The sequence below is a fragment of the Engystomops pustulosus genome, chromosome 4, assembly GCF_040894005.1.
Source record: "Engystomops pustulosus chromosome 4, aEngPut4.maternal, whole genome shotgun sequence".
Classification (NCBI taxonomy): Eukaryota; Metazoa; Chordata; class Amphibia; order Anura; family Leptodactylidae; genus Engystomops; species Engystomops pustulosus.
In genome coordinates this window covers 193,265,274-193,277,649 of record NC_092414.1, presented here as the reverse complement: position 1 = coordinate 193,277,649, position 12,376 = coordinate 193,265,274, and the positions used below count along the sequence as shown (strand labels likewise).

Below are 12,376 nucleotides of genomic sequence, written 5' to 3'. Positions count from 1 at the left end.
GCCTATATTTTTTGGGCTGAATTTAGGGTTTCATTGCTGCTTCTCTGTGGGTCTGTAGTGATCAGGCCCCCAACAATCTAACCAGTGGTATAACTAGAAGCTGATGGGCCCCAGTGCAAAGTCTGTGCCAGGCCCCTGACTATAATGTATGGTTTATAGTAATAGTCTTCTCATATGGGAAAGTGACACCATAAGGGCCCCCTAAACCTCTTGGGCCTGGGTGCGATCGCACACACTGCACCCCCTCAAGTTACACCCCTGAATCTAACAGCTATTCTCTACCATCTGTGGTAATATAGGCTATTTTTTGGGGTGGGGGGTGCTATATATGAAACTCCAATCCTGGACCTTCTTTTTCTACATCTGGTCACTGTATAATTGCTGTTTTATTCCTCCTGGTAATGTATAAACGATGTGACCACTGGGGGGTACCATTCCCCTTGTCAATAGGGAGCGTCCTTGTCTTACAATGTTGACTGTGATTAGGGACAGGCTCCAAGGACCACAAGATTGTTATCACTCAGGTGTCATTGGGAGAGATGTATCAGAAGTCATGGAGAATAAAACTGTTTGATGCTCATGGCAACCAATCCGAGATCAGCTTACATTTTCACACCGCAGGTTATAAAATGAAAGCTGAGCTCTGATTGGTTTCCATGAGCAACTAGATCAGTTTCACTCTCCCCTAATGTGTTATTTCCATGAGGAATAACAGAATAATCACAATTCAGACATTTACACGTATTTACTGTAATAGACATGTCAGGAGAGGTGACAAGATGCCATTAAACCTGATTGCGCCCCTCTCCCCTTTCATCTTCATCATTAATTCATGTCCCTGTGGAGCGATCTCTACCCAGCGATCACCGCAGAGCCATTATCACCCATGTTTACAGGAAGGAGTTGTGGGTGTAATGTACATTGATGTATGGCGTCTATAATAGCGTGATACGTCCTGGCCCGGTGGATATATATAGGGGGTATATAGTAGAGGATGACATGACCCAGGATGGATGTGACCTCCGCCTGGATCGGCCCGGGGATTCTGGCTTATGTCTCTATATGTATGTGGCGTGTTCGGAGATGTGTTTTGTGTGTGGGAATTTGTCAGCTGCCTCTGTGAGAAGATTAGCAGTTCCCTAAACACTGAAAGCTCTTAATTCCCCCAGGACCCGCAGAACCATCGCTCCATTAACCCTTCACCCACTGGCGACTGCCATTGGTTTGCCTGTACTATGTCAGTGGTCTTGGGAGGGAAAGTGACTATAAAGACGTAGGTCGCTTGGTGTGTCATTGACATAGCGCTCCTCTCAGACGCGCAGCACGTCATAAAGTGAGAGGCCTTGAATCATCAAAGGCTGTTATTGTAACTTGTAATGCTCCCAGCTGTCCTGCAGCCAGCACACATTCATCACCCGAGCCGCCATTGCTCTGATCCTATATGTGAAAAAGTATGTGATAATGGCTCATGTAGTCATTCTCTGGTGTCCAGTCAGTGGAACTCATTCAGACGGACATGTTTGGCGCACGAAATACAGACCATATGTTCGACATACACTGAGGAGGGACCCAGACTCCCAGCATCATAGTCATGGGGACATCTTTCTGTAGGGAGTTCAAGACTCCTAACGCTCAAGGTCCAGTTCCCTTCATAGTTCCTTTTCCTGGATAAAACATAAGGCCTCAGGCTAGCGGCACATGTGGCGTTTTGAACCCATTTTTGGGACGTTTTTAAGCAGGCCAATAAAAAACGCAGGCGTTTTTTTAAAAAAAAAACATCAGTTTTTGACAGTTTTTTCCAATTATCTTAATGAGAATAATAGGAAAACGGTCAAAACCGGATGCGTTTTTTTACTGATTGCTCAAAAACGGCCTAAAAACGGGTTCAAAAAGCCATGTGTGCTGCCAGCCTTAGAGGTCCTAATGTTGGTCGATTCTGCTACTAGGGTGACAACCTCCAAACATTATAAATGTTATTTCCTCATAGATTATAAGCTTTTGTGAGAGGGGCCCTCACTCCAATGTTATTCCTCTGTTTTGTCTTATTTTACTTGTATATGTCCCCAGTAGTAGATTGCAATATAGGCAGTAGTCCAGGGCCCATGGCCACTCAAACCACCTACTTGATTTTAAACTTATAAGGACCTTCACCTATGAAATCCACGTACATATGTTTCTGCTCTCACTACACATGTACACAAGAGCCATTTCAGGACCTTTGAAGATACACCAAAAGTCCTGGAATTGAAGATTGAAAGCAGATAGAAGGGACACATCCTCTATTCCCCAAGAAGCTGATTCTAGTACCATATGTAGGAAGTGATTCCAGACCTGTAGGGGCTATAATATTCATACACCCCAGGGGTCATGGCAGTCTTAATCCGCCTCTGTATGTCTCCCATGATCTGTAGAGCGCTGTGGAATATGATGGTGCTGTTGCCATGATACCCACTACCCTATAATAGACCACTCATACATACTTATCCCCTCCATATTCCGGTGATCCTCCTCCTCATAGACTTATTATTTCCAGGAAACATCTCTATTACTATGCAGCCGTCCAGATTTCCTTGAAAACCTTCTCTATCTCCCATTGTTGTCATATCCTGATCTCCTGTGTTTGTGGTTGACACCTCTATCATTGCTGCCTCTGTACATCTACTGCTGCAAAGAATGAAGTTTTCCAGGGTTTTGGAATTGGGGAATCTTCAGGGATTTGCTGCCTTATTAGGAGCGGCACCCTGCCTGCTGAACGGAGTGTGTCTGAGGGTGGGGGTTATGTTTGATATCATACAAAAGGCCAGAAGTCTTGATAAACAGTAGGGAATATCTGCCAGGGGAAGAGAGGAACGAGAACTAGGCGGATAGTGACGGAATACAAAGGGATTTACGTAGGAGAATAATGTTTTGTGTACTTGAGGTGTAGAACTCAATGTTCATATACTGCTACACTGTTCATAGGTTTTATACCATGGACAAGTGGCTACAGAGAAGTTGGGGACATACCAGCCATAGGTCATGGGTAGTTTCTAGGAGGATAGGTGGATACATAGGGTCTATACACATTATATAATAATATAAGACTTTGCCTTTCAACCCTTTAACTTCATAATCAAGTCTCCTCAAATGTTACCCTCTAACTAGTTTTGAGACACAACATTTCTTACGGTCATGTCTTACCCCTATCTTGGTAACCGTTGCTTTCCTCACTGATTTGTGACCCTTTATTATTCTCTCACATTCTCTTCTTCTGGTCCTTTCGGAAGGAGGAGGAGGCACCATCCAGGGGAGGATGAGGGAGAGAGCAGTGCGAGTCAGATAGGGAGGTTGAAGTACAGACAGCAGACTGAGACATCACAGAGATCAAGTTCATGAAGACAAGAAGACACGAGAAGTGAGGGATGTGTTGATCTTAAGAAGATATTGACCAGAGAGGGACACGACTCCAGTACAGGACATTGCTTTACATTATTAGGCAGTGAGAAGTGAGATACTCAGACATCATGGACTGTGGGTAAACTAGAGACACACCCCAGGATTGTCACACAAGGGACCCCAAGATACCCTGCGCTCGGGTGAGTATCAATATTTGGTTGAAGATGTTGGTGGGCAATCTACAATCTATGCAGATATTAGTAAAATTCATGTGTGATCACATATAATCACACATTACATATATTAGCTAGATCTATACTTTGTAGGATTATACATTGTATTTAACTACTGATACAGATACTAACTTTGGTTTCTCTTATCTCCCTTCCTGTACATTTTGCTTGTCATCTTTCTCTTCTTTCTCATTGCCGATCATTACCAACCCACTCATGCTCATGCAGGTCATATACAGTGAAACCTCTCCAAAAAAACAAATGTTGGATTCAGTTACACCATCTATTATGACTATTGCCCTACTCCATTGAGAAGATTAACCCACGTTTGAGAGTAATTCCGGGTGGTTACCTCAAATAAGTTTCATACTGTATGACATTTCTATCAAAAAACCTGGCCTCTTCTTCAATGTATCCACCACTTCACCCCAACTCCTCTCTATCCACTGTGTTTTCCCCCTTTCCTCCAACTTCCCCCATCTACTCTACTCCTCCGTCGTCTCGGCCTCCTACATCTTCTCCACTTCTTCCATCCCTCTCCATGGCTATTGGAGCATTATCGAATGCCCTGGGCCTCTGGATCCTGGCACGAGCTTACTCCCACTCCCGAAGACTACGGCGGTCAAGGGCACAGTTTCTACTCTTGGCTTCAGGACTTCTTGTGACAGACTTGGCTGGACATCTTATAACTGGATCTTTTGTCTTGTGGCTCTACTCTAATGGAGTATTACCAATGGCTGGATGTCAGTTTCTTGGTGGTTGCATGGTATTTTTTGGACTTTCGCCTCTACTTCTTGGACTCCTCATGGCTTGTGAGCGTTGCATTGGGCTTACAAGACCACTTTGGCATTCATCTGTTGTTACCCAAACCCGAGCCCGGATTAGTCTTGGTTTAGTTTGGGCTGTAGCTCTACTGGTGTCTACTTTGCCACTGCTTGGTTATGGTACATATGGACTCCAACCTTCAGGGACATGGTGCTTTCTACAGGATCCCCCAGGATTTTGCCTTCTATTCTCTGGACTTGGTCTTGGATCGCTGACGGCTGCTTTGGTGTGTAATCTGGTAGTTGGGATAACTCTACTTCGGGCTCGTCTCTTAAGGGCCTCAGGGGAGAATCACAGAAGGAGACGTCAAGGTGCTCGATCCCATGACCTGGAAATGATGGTTCAACTTTTGGCAATCACCATTGTGTCTTGCGTTTGCTGGAGCCCCCTACTGGTAAGGACCTTTACGTATAATGATTAAGTATTAGACATTTATGATTTTATCCCTCCTCCATATTGATAATAACTTCCTTCAATATTACGGCTGAAAAAGACGTTATGGTAACAGCTAGAAAGGTAGGAAACACCATAACAACAAATCTGTTGTTGTCATAGGATCATAATCTTGTACTCATGGGACTGCAGAAAGTGTAGTGAATCATGTTAATTTATGGAGATCTTACAACACACAAGAAAATGTAGTAGATAACATCTCTGCTACATATACAGCAGCAATGATTAAATGCATTGAGCAATGTTCTAAATATATATAAGAGCTACTGATGTACACGGCCACTTGTATTACCGTAATGGGTCCATATCTATAATCATATCTACATGGATGCTGAGGATATTAAAGTGTAAAAACTGAAACAGGTGTTTATATAGTGTCACCCAAGTGATATAACACTGGTATCTCATAGGTGGAGGGGTCTTCCTCTACAAAGCAGTTACTCTTATCGGGGCAACTTCTAGTAGGAGGGACCAAGTCAAGAACTTGGAACCTCATCCAGCAATAATAGCTATGTATTTCTACTTGTCTCTATACCTGTCTAAGCTACAAAATCTGTGTGCAAATGGAAAATTGTTACATGGTCCAGATTATAAATGGACTAGTACTGTTATATGGACCAGGTAATAAACAGACTGGTACTGTCATATTGACCTGGTAATAAACAGACTGGTACTGTTATATGGACCAGGTTTTAAACGGACTGTACTGTTATACTGACCAGGTTATAAACCGACTGGTACTGTTATATCGACCAGGTTATAAACGGACCATACTCTTATATGGACCAAGTTATAAAAATGTTGATTCTTTTATAGTGACCAAGTTATAAAGGGACTGATAGTATTTTACCTGGTCAATGTAACAGTATCAGTCCCTTTTTAAATAACTTGTTCAGGTCCTTTAGATATAACCGGGTCCATGTAAAAATCCAGCCATTTTTTACATATACCGTAATCTGGTCCATAATAACAGTCCCTTAGTGTTTTACTTGGTCAATGTAACAGTAAGGGACTGTTATTATGGACCAGATTATATGTAAAAGGATTTTTACATGGACCTGGTTATATCTAAAGGGACCTGTACAGGTTATTTAAAAAGGGACTGGTACTGTTACATGGACTAGGTTATAAAGGGACTGACACTTTGATATGGACCGGGTTTTAAAAGGATTTGTAATATTACATGGACCAGGTTAAAGCGGGTCTGTAAAGGTATTAGCACCGTTACATATACTAGGTTATAAATGGACTGGTAATATTATACGGACCAGATTATAAAGGCAATGGTAATATTATACGGACCAGATTATAAAGGGGTTGGTATTGTTACATGGAGCAGGTTATAAAAGAACTGGTATGGTTACATAGACAACGTTATAAAGGGACTGGTACTGTTAGATAGACCAGGTTATAAAGGAACTGTTATTGTTACATGGACCCGGTTATAAAGGGACTTGTACTGTCACATGGACCAGGTTATAAAGGGACTGTTATTGTTACATAGACAAGGTTATAAATAGGCTGGTAATGTTATATGGACCAGGTTATAAAGGGACTGGTAATGTTTTATGAACCGGGTTCTAAAATGACTTGTTTTGTTATATGGACCAGATTATAATGGGACTGGCACTGTTATATGGACCAGGTTATAAAGTGACTGTTATTGTTACATGGACCAGGTTGTAAAGGGACTGGTTCTGTCACATGGGCCATGTTATAAAGGACTGGTAAGGTTATACAGACCAGGTTGTAAAGGGACTGTTACTGTTACATGGACCAGGTTATAAAGGGACTGTTACTGTTACATGGACCAGTTTATAACGTGTCTGGTACTATTACATGGATCAGGTAATAAAGGATCTTGTACTGTTAGATAGACCAGGTTATAAAGAAACTGGTATTATTACATGGACCATGCTATAAAAGGGCCGGGTACTGTTACATGGACCAGGTTATAAAGGAACTGGTATTGTTACATGGACAGGGTCGGACTGGCCCACCAGAGGTCCGGTAGACCCGGCACCTGACACTGTGGCAGGGGCCACAATTTCTCTGGTGGGCCTCAGGCACCCCAGTCCGAGCCTGTACATGGACCAGGTTATAAAGGAACTGGTATTGTTACATGGACAGAGCCGGACTGGCCCACCAGAGAACCAGAGGATCCCCCGGTGGGCCTGGCACCTGATACTGTGGCCACACTGTAGGGCCTGTCACATACTGGCACTGCTGTGTATTTAGGATATTATATGCAGAGATTGGCATAGGCAAAATTATCCCCTATAGTGAAGATGGCAAGGACTGGTGCCATAGTCATGAGAGGCCTGGCACCAGTCTGTCTGAAGATGGAGCCCTGGCAGTCCTGAGGGCATATGTATATGTAGATATAATATGGTGCCAGGGTTACTAGATGTTGTTTCCTCTGTGACAGTCTCTCCACCTTCTCTCCTCTGGTTTCCCTCATCCTCTGTCCTCTCCCCCTATATTTGCCTCTTTCTCTCCTGTCTCTGTACTTTATCCTTCTGCCTTCTCTCATTCCTGCACGATCACATGTGGATGAGGTGAATAAGACTCATGTTCAATCATTTATCCCAATAATCCATGTTCTATCTCCAAGGGAATGTGGAAAAGAAAAAAATCCAAGGCTATACATTATCCTTCTGTGATTCCCCATTAACCCTAGATGTACATTTATTGCTGTACTGAACTAAAATTCAATTGAGGTCCTTCTAAGAATGAGGTTCTGACTGACTAAAACTTCAGGTACAGGTCTATAAAACATGGCTGCTAGCTGGCCCATGCTCCATCTACTTGAGTAACCTAGGCCAAATAACATATCAAGACACGTAGGCAACTGGCTCCCATCAACCTGACCTCCAGCTATATACCATGATGTGGGCCTATGGTTCCCATCTGAAGGAACTTCTACCTCAAAAAGTTTTATGTGTGGTGGATAAAGAATTTCATCCTTAGTCTGATCTCAGTTGAAGTTGAGGGTAGTCGACCCAACATTTTCTATTTCCATTCCATTAATTAGCCACTTGAGATATCATACTCTACATTATATTCCACCTCATATACAGTATGTACCCACCTACCGTATATATATGACTACTGCACTGACTCATGAAACCCTTTCTGTGTATACAAACCACATTGGGCTATGTTCATCAAAGCTTTTGGCATAAACTGAGCTGCTAAACTGTTCTAAACTATGAGATTCAACGTTTCACTTTCTCATTTTTTTTGTTGTTTGTCATATTTGGACTATTAAACAAAATCTATCACATGGATGCAGCGCTTCTAAACCAAGTATGCCTACTTTGCTGGAGTGTGTTTCCTGAAACAGGATTTATTCTTCTTTTTGGCTTCTATGGCTTAGTTTTTGAGGAAAGAAAAGTATTGTGAAATTTGAGACTCAGGGGCTCCTGGGTACATCACAGGAGCCCCAGCTGGCTCTGGTGTCTTATCACAAATTTTCCCTCCCCTCCCACAAACACTGAATGGGGGTGTGAATAATTATCAGATGTCGGAGGCAGCAGGGGCTCCTGCGAAGTAGACAAGAGCCCCTGAGGATAATTTTGAGAAAAAAAGAAGGAAAAAAAGAAAGGCAAAAAGAAGAAAGAACCTGTTTTAGGAGGCACACACCAACATGGAGGCACACACCAATGTAAGTGTTCTTGGTTTAGCAGCGCTGCATCCAGATGATAGATTTCCTTCAAGACCAACATAATAAAGGGTGTCTACCACCTCCACCAAGTGTTATAATCGCCTCCCATACACTATGATTTCCAAAACACTTTTACTATTTCTCTCCACTATGCCATTTCCAAGATATTCCCAGTTTAATCAATATGCTAATGAGACGCTGCAACCTGGATGTGTCCTTATCTATTACTGCCTAATAGTTCTTCCAGTGCCCTCTTCTTCCAGTGGTGCCAGATACTTCTCAAAAGACAAATCTCCTGTTTATCTGATGGATATTGCAGGTATTACAGGTGCTGAGGACATGTCCCAGGTTCACCAAACGGCTCATTAGCATACGGATCAAAATGAGAAAATCGGAAATAATATAAGTGTTTTCTAAACCACAGTACATTTCTCTACAACTCGCTGCCGGCAGATTATAACACTTGTGGAGGTGGTAGACTCCCATTAACTGGAGTAAGTGGAACTGTTGCATGTTAGGACTTTGTTCACATCCGCATTGTAGGATCCGTTCCAAGTAAAATGGCTGACAAAATACCGCAATACGCTTCATCAGACACTATGGGGGGAAACCTAATAAACTCTGTATCACACAGTGGGGTCCTTGGGCACCATCATTAAGCTCCTATGACAGAACGGAACAACAAAAAGGTGAACAAAGCCTAAGCCTGGCATCCAGAAGTAGTCTCCCCGGTTCACTGTATTTCTACTAATGATATTCAATAACTACTGACCTAAATCTCAGAGGACCATGAATTGCTGATGAGAGCGGAATATAACATGGAAAAAAAGAGCAATAACTCCATGCAGATGGACTCGGGCGACAGAGACAGCTGGTGACTAGTAGACTGTATCCATACTGGTGATGTCTGGTGCCATTGTGATGCCACTTTACCATCTGTGCTTGTTTTCACGCCCAGAATTTGTCTTAGTTCTCATTTTAGTCGGAAAATGTATATAATTTTTATAACTTTTTTCATTTCTCTATCTAATATCATGGGTGCGGCTACCAATGCCCTGGTAGTCTACTGGTTTTAACCCATTAATGTTCCTCTAGCCTTATTGGGAGGACATGTACTCAATGAAGGGATGTGTCATTGGAGAAGGAGGTTATTGACTTACATGGTCCTTCATTTCTGTCCCTTGTCTATAAATAAGGGCCGAGACAAGGGAAAAGAATGAACTTGAAAGGGGCAGTGGGTCCCGATGTCTTGTTACCATATGAATCACAATTTTTTTTTTATTATTTGTACTTTGGGCAAATATATTCGTCCATCCTGGGCAACCGATTTGAAGTTGCAGAGATTTAATACTTAGTATAGGATTATAATGACAGAAAATCTGGCAGGCTATGCTTTATTATCAAAGTTAGGGGCGGGTTACGGCCACCATGGGCTGTACGAATATTATAGCCCCTACAAGTCTGGAATCACTTCCTACATCTGGTACTAGAATCAGCCTCTTGGGGAATGTGTCCCTTCTGCTGCTTTCAATATGCGGTTTCATGACCTTTGTATGGACCTTGAATGGTCCTGAAATGGCCGTTGTGTACATGTATATTGAGAGCAGTAACAGACATTTCATCGGGTCCTTCTCAGTATAAATTTTGGCTGGTGGTTTGGGTGGCCATCTGCCCGCTAGAAGTCTTGGATCCCGGGCTACTACCCAAACCGCCAATATTATAATTCATTACTGATCAAAGCCCTCTCCTTCTATTAAATTACTTTGGTGCAATGGTTTTGATTATTGACCACAGCATCTAAGGGGTTATACACTCTAAATAGAAAATTTATCTCAGGACTGTAGCTGTCAATGACTAAAGTTAAATGGATTTTCAGTGTGCTCTAGATATAGAATAGGTCATTAATGGGTGATGGTAGAGGAGGAACACCTGGCACCTAAGCTGATCTGTGATAGATACTACATACAGAGTCAGAAGAAGAGAGTGCCATCTGTAGCATAGTGGCAGCTCAGACTAACTACAAGAGCCGCACTCAATCATTGGAACTGGATGGCGCATGTCAAGAAACCCTTAAGTCGAATGCACATGACCGTGTGCTTAAAACAAAATTCCCCTTGGTCAGGTTTAGATGGAGCCATGTGGCCGTGCCGCAAATCGAGCCCAGAATAGGACCTACCCTATTATTTGAGATTCATTTAGACTGATGAAGTACAACTGATAGGTCACAGGTAGAATATATGTGCCTGGAAAACTCTTTTATGTCGACACTGGAGTTTTTGTAAATGACAAGGATTTCCTTAGGATATAAGAGAACGACTGAGGCGGTGTTCACATGTGTGGGTTTTCTGTTGCAGTTTTTGATGCAAAAAACAAAAATGAAGTAGCAGTGTTCCACATCTGGTTTTGGCATCCAAATCTGCATTAGTAAACCTAAACACAGGAGCATCTTCTAAAGAAAAAGAAGTGCCTTATTAGATAAATTATCTAAAGACCGTAAATTTTTTAAAGTGAATTTTTTCAAAATCTTTGTTCCAACACCAAAAAAAAATCAAGTCAAAAAAGTCTTTTATATTATTCCCAGACAGAAAATACTGTTAAAATCAGATGCCAAAAACCAAAAATCGTGAAAGTCAATGGTGGCCATGAGCTAGCTGCCATTTTTTGCGTTCATCATTTACGGTTTTGTGCATGAGACCTAAGGACCTTCGTTTTTCTTTTGAAGGTAAATATAATAAAATCAATGTGGGAAAAATCCTCAAATCTTCCTTATATTGGGAGCAGAATTGGCAGTTTCTTCTGAGATTCTAATATCTTCTATAGAGTATGTGGTGCATTCTAATGTCTCTCCCCTTCCCCCTACCTACAGGTCTCGGTGGTGATGCTACAGACGGGCGCACCACTGCCTCGCCCTAACTGGCTGCTCTTCACGGTACGCTTAGCGTCATGTAATCAGATCCTGGATCCTTGGATTTACATTCTCCTAAGACGTGCTGTACTACGGCGCCTCTGCAGCATCTTTGTTAGATTATCACGTGTCCGCGGTGGGAAGCCAATTCGTTGGGATCCAAGAGACTTTCAGAGCTCGGGCCACAGTGAAATCAGCCACTTATAGACTCTATGCATGGAAATAACGTACAGGGGGGAAATCAGGGATTTCTCCGAAATCAACATATGGGCCACTACATATATTATTGTATTTGCATGGTTGACAAAGAAGAATCCAAGATGGCGGATCACTGTATGTAGTTGTTTAGTGAACAGTAACACAAAATCAGGATGGGGTGGAGTACAAGAGAAGCCTCCAGTTGACTAATGTTAGTAATGGACCTCTGAAGTCCAGCAGGAGACTACCTAATCTGTAGGGTCTGATGGAGGCGGAGGTCCAAGGAACCCCAGTCTGGATATGATGGTACTAAGCATGGGTAATGTAGAGAAGATCACTTAATTAACTACAGTCTCGTACACACAGATGCTGGCAGGTAACAGCTCTGCACAATTCCTATTAGTAGATGAGGCCTCTGTTGATGGAACCTCAGAAATATATAAGAGAGAAATCACAGAGACAGTGTAAACTCACTTCTCCTTTTCTAATGGTAATAAAACAGATGTTCAAGCTCCGTCAAGTTTGAGTTTCCTTGGATGATTTATGATCTTGCCTCAAAGGGGACAGATCTCCGCATTGTGATGTTGCCTTCATATTCCGCCTGGAAAGGTTTACATTCTCGGCATACATTATAACAAAAGATACTTATGCGATACACGTCTACAGAGGTTATATGAAGCTCGTGAATACATTGGTGTAGGTTCTAGGTGAGGGAAAATA

At 42.3% G+C, this 12,376-nt stretch overlaps 1 protein-coding gene across 1 annotated transcript; it reads left to right on the top strand.

The window, feature by feature from the left end:
* Nucleotides 1–2,526: 2,526 nt before the first annotated feature.
* Nucleotides 2,527–12,170, top strand: PTGER1 (prostaglandin E receptor 1). The gene is made up of 3 exons (XM_072149145.1): nt 2,527–3,575; nt 3,837–4,827; nt 11,420–12,170. Exons 2-3 carry the CDS (start codon nt 3,982–3,984, stop codon nt 11,663–11,665), a joined length of 1,092 nt encoding a protein of 363 aa, XP_072005246.1. The 5' UTR covers nt 2,527–3,575; nt 3,837–3,981; the 3' UTR covers nt 11,666–12,170.
* The last annotated feature ends 206 nt before the right edge of the window (nt 12,171–12,376 follow it).

What these genes read in the sequence shown, in the direction of transcription:
- PTGER1 (XM_072149145.1), top strand. Translation starts at nt 3,982, where the DNA reads ATGACATTTCTATCAAAAAACCTGGCCTCTTCTTCAATGTATCCACCA. An exon ending in TTTGCTGGAGCCCCCTACTG is followed by an intron (nt 4,828 to 11,419) that starts GTAAGGACCTTT and finishes CCCTACCTACAG; the next exon opens with GTCTCGGTGGTGATGCTACA.